General features: G+C 49.0%; 1 protein-coding gene across 2 annotated transcripts in view; it reads right to left on the bottom strand.

The window, feature by feature from the left end:
• akap6 (A kinase (PRKA) anchor protein 6) overlaps nt 1–15,108 on the bottom strand; it is a 164,663-nt gene that overhangs the window by 6,907 nt on the left and 142,648 nt on the right. For both annotated transcript variants that reach the window (XM_061218527.1, XM_061218528.1), the window contains exons 12-13: nt 7,713–7,928; nt 806–3,985 (exon numbers count right to left, since the gene is read on the bottom strand). In XM_061218527.1, the coding sequence (XP_061074511.1) occupies nt 806–3,985; nt 7,713–7,928 (3,396 nt within the window). The remainder of the gene's footprint in view (nt 1–805; nt 3,986–7,712; nt 7,929–15,108) is intronic.

Genomic DNA, 15,108 nt, shown 5'->3' with positions numbered 1-15,108 from the left:
AAACAGACACTTTAGCTTAACCAACACCAATGTAGCTGAAACATTGAAAGTCAGGGCAGCCAGCATAAGAACGAAAGATGCAAAATATAAAGGTTTTTATGGGTATGAGGGAGATGCAACAAATTGGTCAGAATCTAAATGCGTCCCTTTCTGTTTTCAGGGTGCTTTCATTTTTATGCCAGCATTTATGATTCACCAACTCCAATTGTCTCTGTAAACAAATTACTTTTCATTGTATACATAATCATCTCATTTCTAGCTCCACTGTGTGGATTCCTTTGTCTGAAGCATTTATGATGGCTGCAGTTTTACGAGGTAATCACTTAATTATTCCACAGCTGACTATAATAAAATAGTGGTTTTCTGGTCACAGAGACATCTAACTGGCCGATGGAAAAGTCAGAAACAGCATTCTGTGGGGCTTTGCCACAGCGGATGGCCTGTGTTGCAAAGGGTTGTCTCCAATGTGTGTGTGTGTGTGGGTGTGTGAGAGGAAAACTACTTAAAAAGGAACACAAATACATGCTAATTCAGTCATGAAATTAAGTAATGATTCTTGCAGTAGTTTTTTGCTTATGAATCACAATATAATCTGACTGATTATGATTATTCTGTTCTGTAGACCTTAAAATTTTTAATCTGAGGCTGTAAATCCCTCTTCCATTAGCACTTCAGGGGGAAAGGGAGGGGTGGGGAGTGGATAAAATATGCCTCATAAAATATTTAGTTACAGAGACGAATACAGCGGAAATGCATGCCGGCTTCATTATGAAGAGATACAGTGCGGTATAATGTCTAAACCCACCTGTTTGTGAGTCGACTTAGCTTCCTGAAGAGAACTACATCCTTTCCTGACATTCTTCTGTTTCATCCGCTGTGAAGCAGGGCCTTTTTCATCCCTATCACTCTTTCTTATCTGAGGACAGTTAATTTTAGGATTAATATAAAGGCTGCCTTCCCCTTTTAAAGGATTTGTACTGGAGCAAGAGACTCTTATCTTAGTCATTACAGGGGAAATATTGGATTCAAGCATTTTAGTATCTGCAAAACATTCAACAGTGTCTATCAGGGTTTCACATGGTAAAGGATTAAGATAAGCAGCCTCATTATGGCACTCTAGCTGGCTCCCAGCTGTACTTCCTGGAGAAACACCAGGTGCTTTTTGGTATTCAGTGCAGGCCGGTGGAGGTGCTCCATCCATTATAGTATTGGGGGAGGGATAGGCCCTGAATTTGAAGGTCTGCTTCTTGGGCATACACATGGTGTAGCAGAGAGGGGGGCCCAGGTACACCTCCTCGGTGCAGGGCTGAAAGAGCAGCTCCTCATCGTGGAGGTCGGGGGTGTCGCTGAGGTCATAGGGCAAGGGGGTACTGCTCTTGTCTTCGGTACAGGTGCTGACCTCGCCACAGTCGCTGTCGTGGGAGGACAGGGACAGGTAGGAGTAGAAATCGCCCTTCCTCAGGTGTATGGGCCGGTGCGAGTGCTCCAGGACCTTGTCTCGGATCTGGGACACCGGGGCGGAGCCGGGAGGATCCCGGTCGGCCCCCGTCTCCTTGTTCTTGAGGGCCACGGAGGCCATGTCGATGATCTCCATCACAAAGTTGTGCACGTCCTCTTCGCCCTCCTCTTCCTCCTCCCGGGGGAGCAGCGGGGGCCGGCTGCAGCAGGGGGGTGGGGGCTGGTCGGCCATTGGCTCATCCGCCTCCTGGCCGTCTTTCAGGAAGGAGTCCAAGTGGTCCTGGCTGTGGGTTCCGCGCGGCATTCCCAGAGTGCACTCGGGCGAGCCCGGGCACCCGCTGGCGGGCGACGTGAGGGGGGACTGCCGCCGGGAGCTGTGGCAGGGGATCTCCCCGCTCAGCTGGCCCTCCAGGGCCGACGCTTTAGGCTGCAATGGAAGCATGTCGCAGGGCTTGGCGGCTCTGACTGAAGTCCCGGACCCGCATCCGGATGAATCGGGCGAGTAGCAGTCCTTGAAGGATTCGCCGCTCTTAGTGAACAGGCTTCCTTCCTCTCTCATAAGCTCGTCATCCTCATCCTTCCCCTTAGCCGAATTCTCCACGTTCCCGTTCTCCAAGTCGTCCACAAACTGGCTCATGGAGCTTCTCGTCACCTGCTGCTGCTGGAGGGGGCTGCTCTTCCCGTTGGCGTTGGACTCTAGAAGCTTCAGCGCAGACCTGCTGAGGAAGCGCTTCTCGTTGGCCGCAGTTGTCGCAGAGGCGACGGCCGCCACGTTGGCGCGGGAAGCCGTGCCGCACTGGAGCTCATCCACCAGGTCCAGCTCGCCTTTGTCCCGGGTCACGGACCGAGGCTTGATCCAGTTCTGGAGCTCGTTCTTCATGTACTCCAGCCCCAGGGCGAAGCCGCCCTCCATGTACTCCTCGTCGGAGGCCAGGCTGGAGTCACCATCCTCCTTGATGCCCAGCTCCTCCTCGGTAAGGGTGAGGGTGGAGCTGGATAGCAGGTCGCTGTCATCTTCGTCATCGGTGCAGGCAGAGGTGCAGGAGACGTTGACCACCATACTCACGCTGGCATCGGCCTCATCCGGCGGCGGCAGCACCTGGCTCCGGCAGTGCTTGCGGAAGGAGGCGTTGGAGTCGGCCAGCCGGTTCCTCTGCACGGCCATGTCCTCTGAGCCCACTGATGAGTCCTCGCTGCTGCTCAGCTCTGTCATTGAGGGCGCCGAGCTCTCGTTGATGGAGGAAGGGGCACCCAGGGACAGGGGCCCCGGACCCGACAGCCGCAGGGAGCTGCTCCGCAGGGTGATATCGGAGATGCTGCGTGTCATCTTCCCGGCGAAGGGGCTCTGGATGTTCTCCAGGCGTTTGAGGAGCTCCAGGGTCCTCCTGCTCAGCTCCCCCGTGGACTCTGCGGCTAACCCCAGGTCCCCCAGGCTGTGCTGGCTGCCCGTCTCCTCCTCGTTCTTACACGGGGCCAGCCAGCTCTCCAGGGAGGTGCTGCGGTGCAGCGTGTCTTTGCCAGACGGGAATAATTCTCCCGCCAGGAAGAGGGAGTCTAGGGAGGAGCCCTGTGAGGCACAGGCAGGCCCTTTCCTGCTCTTTCTATCCGTGGCCCCTCTCTCATCGTCTGTGACCGCCCCAAAGGCTCTGGGGTCAAGCTCCTCCCCTTCTGACTCCAGCAGGGAGTAGCGGCCGTTAACGAGGATCTCCGCCGGGTCCCTCCGGGGCCTCCTCTTCCTCTCCGAGGACTCGTCTCTCTTCTTCTTGGCCATCTTGGTCCTGAGCTTGCCATCGGGCAGGGGCCTGCCATCGCAGCTCCCGTACAGGGCGAGCTTCTCCGCCCGCTCCAGGACCCGGTCGATGTCCTCGTCACACACGCGGCCCGCGGCAGGCGATTCGACCCCGTCGGGGGGAGGCGTGGACGAGATGCTCCCCGTCGAGCCATCCCCGGCCTGACGGAGCACGCAGATCTCGGAGTTCCCAGTGGTCTCCGTATCGCCCTCGCTCACGATCCCGCTCTCGCTTTCCGAGCGCCTCGCCGAGTCTCCAGAGCTCCGGCCCCTGCCCTCCTTCCCACACGGGATGCCCCCAAGGAGGTCCGGCAAGGATTCAGCCGAGCAGAAGGAGGAGTCTTTGCTCAGACTCTTCATCAGGGGTTGCTTGCAGCCTGGCTTCGAGGGGCCCTTCTTGTGCAGGAGGAACTGGGGCCTGTCATACAGCTCCACCTCTCGGAGGCTGTACACCTGGTACGCGCTAGGACGGCAGATTGGAGGCGTCAGCCCGGGGCTCTGGGGCGGGGACGTCCCGTACCGAGGCGTGATGCTCTCATTCGGCTCCAGAACGTCCAATGACCTCCCTGGGGAGCCCTTGGCTGATTTGCATGTATGACTCTGCTTTTCTTCAAGGTTGCCCGACTCCACCCCGATGCTGATCAGGTCGTTACTGATGTCGGTTTCATCCCACTCCCAGGAATCTTCGGGGGGGCTGTGCAGGTCCATGAAGGAAGGTTCAATGATGTTCCCCGGCACCTTGGGAAGAGAGATACACAGATGAGAAGCAGCACTTTTTAATTTTAAAAGGAGAGCACACAGTGTGCCTTCCTTATATATTTTTCACTATATTCAGACAAGGGAAAAGCAGGTTACAAACGGAGATAGGATGAGCGTAGAGTAAAGGTAAAGGTACTGGGAGAGTGGGGGGGGGGGGATCAAACCCACAAGTTGCAGGTGATGGATTCCTAGTTGCGAGTCTGCCAGTATTAAAGTAATACTGCTTGGTGCCAGTATTAAAGTGGTACGTTTCTGTTCACAAACTATGACATCATTTTTATTTTTCACCTTTCTTATCATAAAAGCGCAAACTAGTAATTTCTGGATGATGGTCTGACCTTTGCGCTCCATTAATGATGAACGGACATCTCAAACTCTTGAAACTGGGCTAATTATAAAAGCATCGATATAAATCATTCTTTAAATAGGCAAATCGGTTATCTCTCCTGCATGCTGAAGAAGACGAAGCCCTGCTCTCTACATGCCACTGTCTTCTAAATGTGCTTAGACACAAGCATTCTTCATGGCACACAATTATACAAATTGCTTGGCTTCTAGTTCATAAGAGAAAGGCCGATTTATATTAGCCATTTTTATCTCCGTTAATCTAATAAACCAGCAAATCTAACACTTGCTTAGGTATGTTGTACATCCCGTATAATGAATTTTTATTAGATTTCTGTTTATTCTCTGCTTGCTGATAAAGGAAATACTAATGACTATGCTGGGATCACTAATGCATGCTAAAACCCTCAACGGTGAGAACAATCAATCAGTCTAATCAAATAAAAAAATAATTTCAGTGAGCTGCCTAAGCTAGCACTGTACTACATTAGCACTAAATAACAATCAAACTAGCCATTTCAATAGGAACACACCATAACTGCATATGCATGCGCTGCTCTGATGGCTTTAAGGAAACAATCTTTCACAATGGTTTCCTTACTTCAGTTTTAGTGTCAACACCAAGCACTTAACAAGCCTTATCAAGCATCCCTGCTTGACAAGGAAGCAATGAGGTGAGTACACACAATTTCTCCCCGGAGAATAACCGCAAGCACACAAAGCTCATCTTTCACTGACCTTCATGTTGATTTAACAGTAATAGGGGGGTATGCTTAAAATACCAGAATGAAAAACATTTTTTCATTTTTCCACATTTATTCCCATCAACAAAACTGCATTCTCAAGGTGCTACCTTCAGAAAAAAAGGACGTGACCAATGGTCATCATGCGCCTTATGTCATACTGCGAAGCAGGAGGCCGACAGACCCCGTTAAACGGTGTTGCCGGACTGAATCTTGAGCAGCGTTTGCGCCGCTTTATCATCGGGGCGAGGAGCGTTTATTTATAAACAAACCGCCGAGTATTTTTCTTCCCGCTCCGCGCACTTCAGAAAGTGAAATTGCTCCGCCGCCCCGCAAGGTCAGATTCCCGGAATGTACCGCAATTTGTCTTCCTCCGCCAAACGGAAGCCTTTGCGCCGGGCGGACGGGCCCGACAACTTTCCCGGGGTTTGATATGTTAACCGCAGCGCTTGCAGAGCTCCTGGCTGCTGTCACACAGGAATGTGCGGGGAGGGGAGTGTTGGTGGGTTGGGTGGGGGGGATGAACAAACAGGCCTTGGATGGGGGGGAAAGAGGGGGGCAGTGGAATTTGCATACCAAAAGGGCCTGCCATGGGAGCATCCTTCTCAGGGATTTAATTGGCGTTTCATCTCTTCATCTGATTGCGTTAATAGACGGAGAGAAGTAAATCCCACAATAAAGGCTCGGAAAAGCAGCCTCCGTGCAGCTTCCTTTGCCCGCTACAGGTTTGAAATTATTTAGTTTTGCGCTGTACAGCGGTGGCCATTTTCTACTTTCCCAGAGGAGAGTGGCCAGAAGGATTTTGTCCACCGGGCAAATGTCTCAAGCCTCTTTTCTTGGAATCATTGCTTAAGTAAAGAAGAAAAGCTTCACTATGGGGCTCTATGGGGGTGGCAAATGTGTTTTTTATTACAGGGATGCACTATGCAGATTCTTTTGGAATGTTCATGTTGTACCCAAACACAAACTTATTTGGAAAACCTCCATTGGCAGAGGAATGATAAGCCAGCCACAATTCCATCCATTGGCTTTATTTTGGGAAATAGCTACTGGCTGACGAGTTATGTGATGTCACTGGTGTTTAACTTTATTTTACTCAATTGATTGGGAAATGGTAATGGTAATGGTAGCTAGGATGTTATCCTTCATGTTATGGTCACAGGGAACATTCACAATGTGAAGCTACTGCGCTACCACACTAAGTATAATAAATAAATAAATAAAGGAGGAGACTATTCTGTGATGCTCAGTACGTGCTCGGCTGGGTCCGGCACAAGGTGATGTGGTAGCTGACACACATCAACCGCGATGCTTTTACGACCCTCGGGATCCTTCTCCGGACATACTCAAGGATGCCACAGAGTCTGTTTGCCCTACAGTATGTAATGGAGCCTGTCTCGACGTAGTATACATCACAATCATTACTCCATTACGCGGCTGTGTGGTGTATTACTGGGCCGTTTCATTAGGGGATGAAGGGAACATTGCAGCAGGGTGGGATGTAGTCTCAGGACACAGTGGGAGGGCGATCAGTCAGAGGGCTATGCATGCGCAACAACCTTTGCAGTGTTGTGTCTTCTGCCCGGGACAACCTGGTCTGGAGTGCACGCTTATGAAGGAGAGATAGCTTGAACGCTGCTGACATTACACAATCAATGTGAATTAATTGGAAGATGTGAATCAGATCGGTTCTTCGGTCGGGGACACTTTGTTTCGGGGAATGACTGTGCCATTTTTCAGCCGAGTCAATGATACTCATGAGATGGATAAGAGCAGCAGTGCCTTAAAAGCATAGTGATCCAGATCGGAAAACAATCAAATTTTTCAGCTAGCCTGGAACTACAAACTGTTAGTACATATACCACTATGTGTAGGAGGGTGTACTGCATGTTTGGTTGTGTGTGTGTGTGTGTTTTGACGTCCATGTGCGGTTTTGTATTTATGTGTATTTGCACAGGTGATTGTGTGTGTGTGTGTGTTTGGATACGATTTCCAGGTGTAGTTATTTGTTTGTGTGTGTTTGGGTGTGCAGTTATGTTTTTGTGTCTAACTCTACAGGTGATTCTGTGCATGTGTGTGTTTGGATACGCATTTGTTTGTGTGTATCTGTACTAGTAACACCTGTGTGTGTGTGTGTGTGTGTGTAGGTACAGGGTGATACCAGTGTTTTCGTGGGTGTGCAGGGGCTGGTTGATACCTGTGTGTGTGTGTCCGTGAATGGGTATGTGTGTGGGTGTAGGTGATACCTGCGTGTGTGCATGGTATGTGTGGGTGTGTAGGTGCTGGGTGATACCGGTGTGTGTGTGTGTGTGTGTGTGTGTCTGTGTATGGGTATGTGTGTGGGTGTAGGTGCAGGTGATACCTGTGTGTGTGTATGGGTGTGTGGGTGTAGGTGCTGGGTGATACCTGTGTGTGTGTGTGTGTGTGTATGGGTGTGTAGGTTCTGGGTGATACCTGCGTGTGTGTATGGGTGTGGGTATAGGTGCTGGGTGATACCTGTGTATGGGTATGTAAGTGATACCTGTGTGTGTGTGTGTGTGTGTGTGTGTGTGTATGGGTCTGTGGGTGTAGGTGCTGGGTGATACCTGTGTGTGGGTGTATGGGTATGTAAGTGATACCTGCTCGGTGCCTAGCGCCCTCTGCAGGCGGGTCTGCCACTGCAGGGCCTGCATGACGATGGCCTCCCAGCGGCGCTCCAGGTTGACGGTGAGCAGCTGCAGGGCCTGCCGCTCAGACTCCGGCTCACATGAGTCCTGGGTTTCCAGAAGCTTCTGACACAGCCTGAGCACAGATGCTACACCCCTGCGACGCCCCCGCACCTCCAAACACAGGGACTGGAGAGAGGGAGAGAGAGGGAGAGAGACAGATTAGATTTAAAAACCCCTGTATAGGGACGTTATTGAAAAACAGGAATTATAGAGCTTCAGAAAAAAAATCTACCAACAACAAAAAACAAACCTAAACAACCCCCACAGGAATGGAGAGAGGCAAAGAAAGGAAGAGTAAAAACAGAGAGGACCGAGAGAGAGAGAGAGCTAGAGAAGTGGGGACCAAGAAAGAGAAAAGAAAGAAGACAGAGAGTGAGACTTTTACTTATCCTCCTGGTGTTTATGTACACATTTGGACATGCTCACACACATTACATACACAAATCTGCATTCATTCCAACCTGTAATACACTTACAGTACCGTACAGTAAACCTTTTAAATGGTTTGGTTTTCCTCACTCAACAGCACTGGTTATAGATGTGGAAATGATGGAAACGTTTCCAAGCTGAGGAATTGAGTGGCTTTTCCTGATACATTTTTTATACTTTGAAAATCCAGCTATTGTGGCCATTTATTGACCACGGGTTAATTGGAAAAATGGGGGAGAGGGGCTATGAATAGCAACCAGATAGCGTTGAGTGAGTATTTATAGTTCAGACAGCTTATTGAAACTGACAAGCAATTTAATCACGTAGCCTAAAGGTGTGCAAATGATCTTGATTGAATGTGTTTCCTGTTCAGTAAAATATTAAACGTCTGAGATTCATGAGCTGTGTAAGGAGACAGCATCAGTTCTCACTGTAAAGACATTATGTCAATAAACACAAACAGAAACCTGCGAGCCAACTACACTACACTGCAAATACCAGTAAAGCACAGTGACGTATCAAAAAATATTATATGCTTTAAATAAGAAATACATATACACACCCATATATATGCCTAGTTTGTGTGAGTTCGATTCTTGCACCCATTGTAGAATATAGTGTAAAGACCATTTTGGAAATTATTCACAGAATTACACATACAGAATGACCGTAAATAGCCATTTTGGCTCTAGTATACGGCGTATGTATGTTATGTTAATACAGCGTAACAACATTGGCAATTTCCTCTCCAAGAATAATGTAGCGGCGTTAGCACGCCGCCGCGGCTGACATTGTCTTCTGCATAACCTCGAAGCGCCGCGACGTCAGGTGCCGTAGCAACGGCTCGGCCCGTTCCATTCCCTCACCGCCTGCGTGTGGCGGGAAGGTTTTTCACCCTGCTGTTCCATTTCCTGATGTATAACACCGTGCAGTAATTTCCATTACCATAACTCCGTAATAGGTAAAAAATTCTATTATTTCTAAAATAACCAGCGCACCTTTAATATTCCTGAATTTTAAATAAGGGGAAAGATGACGAATACCGAAAGCTCCATTCAGCCAAAGTGCGACTGAGAAGGTTTTATTGTTCCATTTTATGACTGTGGTGCATCCCCCCCCCGCAATAATGCATCTACACCTTGGCCTAATTCTAGGACCCCCACCCACCAATTTCCCCACCCCCTCCACCACCACCACCACCACCACTGTACCCATCCCGGTTCACCCCCCCCCCCTCTCTCCCCCCCCCCCCCATCTGGGGGCAGGCAGGGGCCTCGGCCCCTCGTGGCTGATGAGGTCTCGACGACAGCCCACCCTGTCAGGAACATGTAAATCACGCCGCCATCCACTTTTATGCCTCCCATAAACAGGTGAAATATTAAATATTAAAAGGCCGCAGCCTACCCCAGCGCGTCTGCGCAGACTGGCGGCTCCCCGGTCCTGCGCGGGTTTGACACGGGCGTAATGAAATCACCGGGACACACGCTCCTTCTTAAAAGGGGAAAGCCATGTTTCTCTCCGACGCTGATGATCCTGTACCTGGGTTTTTGGCGGCGCCTGTTTAAATATGCGCCGGTGGCAGGGGCGGCTACGGAGAGCCGCCATCCGCTGTCTCCGCGCGGCTCGTGTAGGACAAAAACATTCCCCAGTACAATTTATGTAAATCCCCCCCTCGCTCGGCAATGCATTCCCTTACATTTTCTAATAAATATTAAACACTATTACATTTAAATTGGATTTTGGCTCAGCAGTTTCCTCTCCTGTTTTAGCATATATTTACTAGTTCCTTTGTCTTTTAAACAGGTAATGTGATTGCAAAATACAACGGCTTTCTCCTGGGGACCGGAGAAATAAGGCGTACTACATCATGATAAAGTTGTTGCCTGCAATGAGTTTGGGGTGGTGGTGGGGGGGGCAGTCTAAATGAAGCAAGCAAGGCCTTAACAAGAAGACAGATCATTCGACATCAACACAACGCACAAATTCGCGCGTACACACACCACACACGGGGCGAGGAAACATCGCAATGATTATTTTTTACACCATAAATGCAGGATATAAAAATGTAGTGTGTTCAATCTACAAGTATTGGCGTGACCGTGGTTTGAAAAGACCATCCTATCCAAAGCTAGCATGGACAAGCGCATTAGCATAAATGGTTGTACGTACAGTAGAGTATGTGGGTAATTCATATGAGGCAAATGGACACGGTACGGTTCGAGTGCAGTCGATGGCCAATTCCTCCCTGGGTTCCAGTCTATCCCCGACCCTGTCCTCAAGTTCCACCGCGCGTACAGGGCGGCATGTCATGGGAATATAGATGGCTGGTTTGCGATCGATACCGCCGGTCCACTCAGTTAGATTAAAAGGCACAGAAACTAGGCCTATATCATTAAATGCTGAATGGCATATCGTGCTTTTATATTTTCTGAACTCCCAGAAATCCGCCGCTTCATTGTTTCTGCTTTGCTGGGTTTCGCAAAATGATTTCTCACTCCCATTGACTCCAGCCTTATTGACATGGAGGCTGGAACACAGTACGCCAATATTTGCTAAAAAGCTTTTCAAACACGTGGTGGTGGTGGGGGGGATGGTTAGAGAGTGACCACTTGTTTTTTTTCTTTCTTCTTCACATGGTGCTATGCGGTGCGTAGTTTCCAGGCGCTGGGCTTGGGAGCAGGGGGCCGAGGCCTGGGGGGGCACCGAAATACAACCTGCATGTCAGACTTATATTTATTTATGTGTACTGAGGATAGCATTAGATGTGATTGGTTCTATCAGGTGGTCAGTGAAGAAAGCGAGGAGTCATTTGCAGTAGGAAGTGTAAGCCTGATCTCTCATTAAGAGCTACGGTACATTTGGTCAATGATCCATTTTCCCTTTTGTTATACAAAATACCCCACTGAAATTGAAATGAATGGACAAAATTACAGAACAATAGAAATTAAGATTGCCTTCCCCCAAATGCCCTTGACTGATTATGTTGTTGTTTTTTTTAAGTAAGCGAAACAAAGAGAAAATAAAGGTTGAAGGTAAGCCTTCAACCCTGGTCTCCTACATCGGAAACTATCACGCTAGCAACCACACGAAATCTGCATACGAGGCTGTTATCCTGGCATGTTGAATACTGACCCCACTTTTTTGATTGGGCACCTGATAGAACCAATCACATCTACTGATGCCCTCAGAGCTCATTCCAATAAACATAACCGTGTGCAAGGCCACCGTCAAAACACTGCAAAAAATGATTCTTAACAAAAGTTTTAGGCTTCTAATAAGACATAAGATCACATTTCTTCTCTCAAGTAGGAAAAATTTGCTTTTCAAACAGCTGGAAGCTGGTTAATCAGCTCAGACCAGCTCCATACTGAACCCGGTTTGACCAGCTCAAGCTATGCTTTGAAACAACTGGTAGCTAGTAACTTCAAGCTGGTCACAGCTGTATTTTACACCAGCGATATTCTTATTCCATTTGGCCAATCTAGAAATAAGTCAACTGTCGTACCTCATTGACAATATGTTTGTCTTAAGTAAAAGAAGTAAGATTTTTGGCTTAAGCAAAAGAAGTAAGATTTTTGGCTTAAGCAAAAGAAGTAAGATTTTTGTCAAGCAAAAGAAGTAAGATTTTAAGTCTGAAGTACTAAAGTACTTGTTGAGAGTGACTGAATTTTGGGTTTATGCAGAGCAGACAGGGCGCAGCCCCCCCCCCCCCCCCCCCCGGCGAGCGGCAGTCTCTCAGCTGTCCGCCCTGGGCGGAGGCTCCACTCCCGCGGCGGACATTTATCAGGTGCTTTTTAATAAAGGTATCGCAGGATCAGCTGGCTGGTAATATGGCGCGGCAGCGGCGCAATCTGGGGGCTGCTGGAGATGACTATTTCCTGAGAGCTCATCACATCCCCGTCATGGCTTTATCGCCGGGCCCGATCCATCTCGGCCGGGCGTATTAATCTGCGGGTCGCGCGCTTATCGCGCCTGGTAATCAGACCCGCGCTAATAGGGCGCTGAATATGCGGGCCGCGAAATAAAAAGGGAGGCTCCGCGGTCGTCCTCTCCCCGCACCGAGGAGGAGGAGGAGGAGGACACCGGGGAGTCGGGCGCGGAGGGGGGGGGCCCCCGAAAACTCCCGCCGTTTCGCTCTCCCGTTCCTCCGGAGTCCCCGTCTCTCGCCGAAAAAATCCCCGCTAACCGAAATTACCGCTTCCTTTAATTATACCCAAATTCAATTTCCATCAAGTAACTATGACGTCTACCGACAAAAAAACCTCCCCCTCCTCCTTTTTTTAATAGTGTTCAACTGCCAGTAACTAATAACAGGGTTCAGAAGCCTTAAAATGTTCAATGACTTCATCACGAGGGCGCTAATTAATGACTAGCATAAAGGAGGCGGTATTTGTTATTTGACAGCTTGTATACCGCTGTTTGCTGACAACTGTCGGCAGACTGTCAAACAGCAAAATGGGCTCAAACTGTTTGACATGAGCTTTATGAAAACAAGGCCGGGGTTTATTGTGCTCATTTCACTGTCTTGATTTCGCTTTCTCCCGTTTTCTCCGTGGTCCCTCCCGATGGCGACTCTCGCCGCCTCTTAATTTGAACATTTTCGATAAACACAGACGAGCCGTATTAGGTGGGAGGGGAGGGGGAGGAGAGGAGGGGGTGGTGGTGGGGGGGGGGGGGGGGTTTGGAGGGGGTCGGTTCACACTTTAGCGAGGCAAAAAAAAAGGCAGGGATTTAACAGCAACACTGACCCAGTGGATATACAATCAATTACCATTAATTAGAAATCTCTGATTAATTCTATTTGTTGATTAAGTCAATTAAAATCACAAGGACTTGTTATCGCAAATGAGTGTAATGAAGGCATGGAGAGACAATTTGTTCCCACAAACATATTCCCACAGCACAGACTGCTCCATGCCAGCTTCCGTGGTTTTCCGTTACTTGCAGCTGCATGTCTTTTTATCCAGGATATCTGCTAAAGCAGTGGCGTTCACTCCATACCATACTGCATGCAGAAAGACGTATTTGTTATAATGCAGATGAAGGCTCCTTCATGACGTAAGCAAGCATAGAACAGGCATGATCTTTTCTCTAAAAATACACTTATTGGAAGCACTTTGAAATTTATAAGGTTCAAACCAACATTTTTGACAAGAATTAGTTACTGTCATAGATATATATAGGGCACTATGTGTGAAGTTTTACAGAAAAATAATGTTCAAAAGTATGAGAAAATGTAAAATGTAAAAGGTCGTATCTGCTTGGAGCCCATTCACTTTGGAATCTTTTAAGCTCGATATCTCAAAACCACCTTATAATTCCTTATAAAATCTGTTCGCCGAACGTTAAAATGACACGTGTACCTGAGCGTCGCTTGAGGAACTGCGCGCGGCTCATTCCAGCGAGGAAGATACACGTGAAAAATGACACCTGCACCCTCTCCCCCCTCAATCGAACCTGACACCGGCGGCCCCTTCTGTGCCATTGTGTTCCGCCGCTCAACCTGACACCTCATCGCGTGCGTCTTTTCCCTGCGGAGGCCGTCCCGCTGCAATAAAGGCTCGCCTGAACATCATCAGAAAGACCCTTGTCAAACTGCAATCATTTGGGCAGTTGAGCTCCCTCTTTGTCTTTGTCCAAATCACAGCACTCCTATTCCACGCTCACAATTACTCTATTGAAATAGGCGCCTAATTCAAGATTATGGTTCGCGAACCAATTTGTAAATTTCATCTTTTTTGTGGGCGCGAGAACAAAAAAAAAAAAGTCGAAAGCCTCGCGCTTTTACCCGCAGGATGAACTTTAGTTAGCGCAGTCATACAAGATGTTCCGTCGGCACGGTTACACGAGACGGTGCGTTTTTTGCGCTTTTGTTAGTCTCCTCGGTAAAAGCTAAAACCCGAGGTGTAAATTCGAGATGGCACTAATGCTTTATGAATAAGGCCCATCGTTCTCTGATGTGCTAAAGCAAACAAACAGCCCGCAGACTACAGCCTGAGGACATTTTCTCATTAGCGCGCTCAAATGAAACAGCGCGCCGCAGACGCACAATGAAAAATAATACAGCGCTGGAGCCAGTCGATTCCGCCTGTAATGAGTGTGTCTCTTCTGGCCGTCACCTGTCTGCTCCCCATTAACCGATGATGAGGAACTAACACCGCGTTTGGCACTTTCGCGTGTGAGCACTTGCAGGGGCCTAATGCGGTTAGTGCTTGGCAAAGAACGGGAGTTCCTTATTCCTAATCATGGAGAAAGTATTGATATTATATCTGCGCTGTCACATTTTATTAGCCGGACGCGGGCGACTGAATACCAAATCGGGAGGCCGGCTGGCCGTGAGGCGGTCAGGGGGCCGGGCGGAGGGTCCAGGGCCAAAAAGAGGGTGAAGATTGGGCCTGACCTTCCTAGAGAGGCCCGGGCCTGGTCCCAGATGGACATTAAGGCTGGCGCTGATGCTATCGGTGATGTCTCCCTGGTGGGCCCCCCGGCCCTCCGAGTGTCACACCTGATTTGGCTGAAGCAGAGCTGATGGGGTGGGGTCAGTCCGGCGTGTCCGATAGAGAAAGACCAGATTTCTCTCTCCGACTCTCTCTTTTTCCACAAGCGCCATAGGGCCCAACTCCAAGGTATGGAATCACGTGACCGGCCCCCATGGTAAAGAGGTACGACACCCCCCAACCCCCCCCACCCCCCCCACAACGAACCCCCCTCCCTGTAAAGACTGGCCTTTTCACTGTGGAGATGATAATGAATTAGCCAACTTTGCTAGCACGTAAGAAGAATTCAACTGGTATGAGGCAGAAATGAACAAGAGTACAAGATGGCCTCTTCCTCAATGACACGTAATCACAGTAATCCTCTTAAAACATTTGGGATT

Source organism: Conger conger, chromosome 1 (genome assembly GCF_963514075.1).
Source record: "Conger conger chromosome 1, fConCon1.1, whole genome shotgun sequence".
NCBI lineage: Eukaryota > Metazoa > Chordata > Actinopteri > Anguilliformes > Congridae > Conger > Conger conger.
Note: the sequence above shows the minus strand (reverse complement) of the source record. Positions and strands in the feature narration are given on the sequence as shown.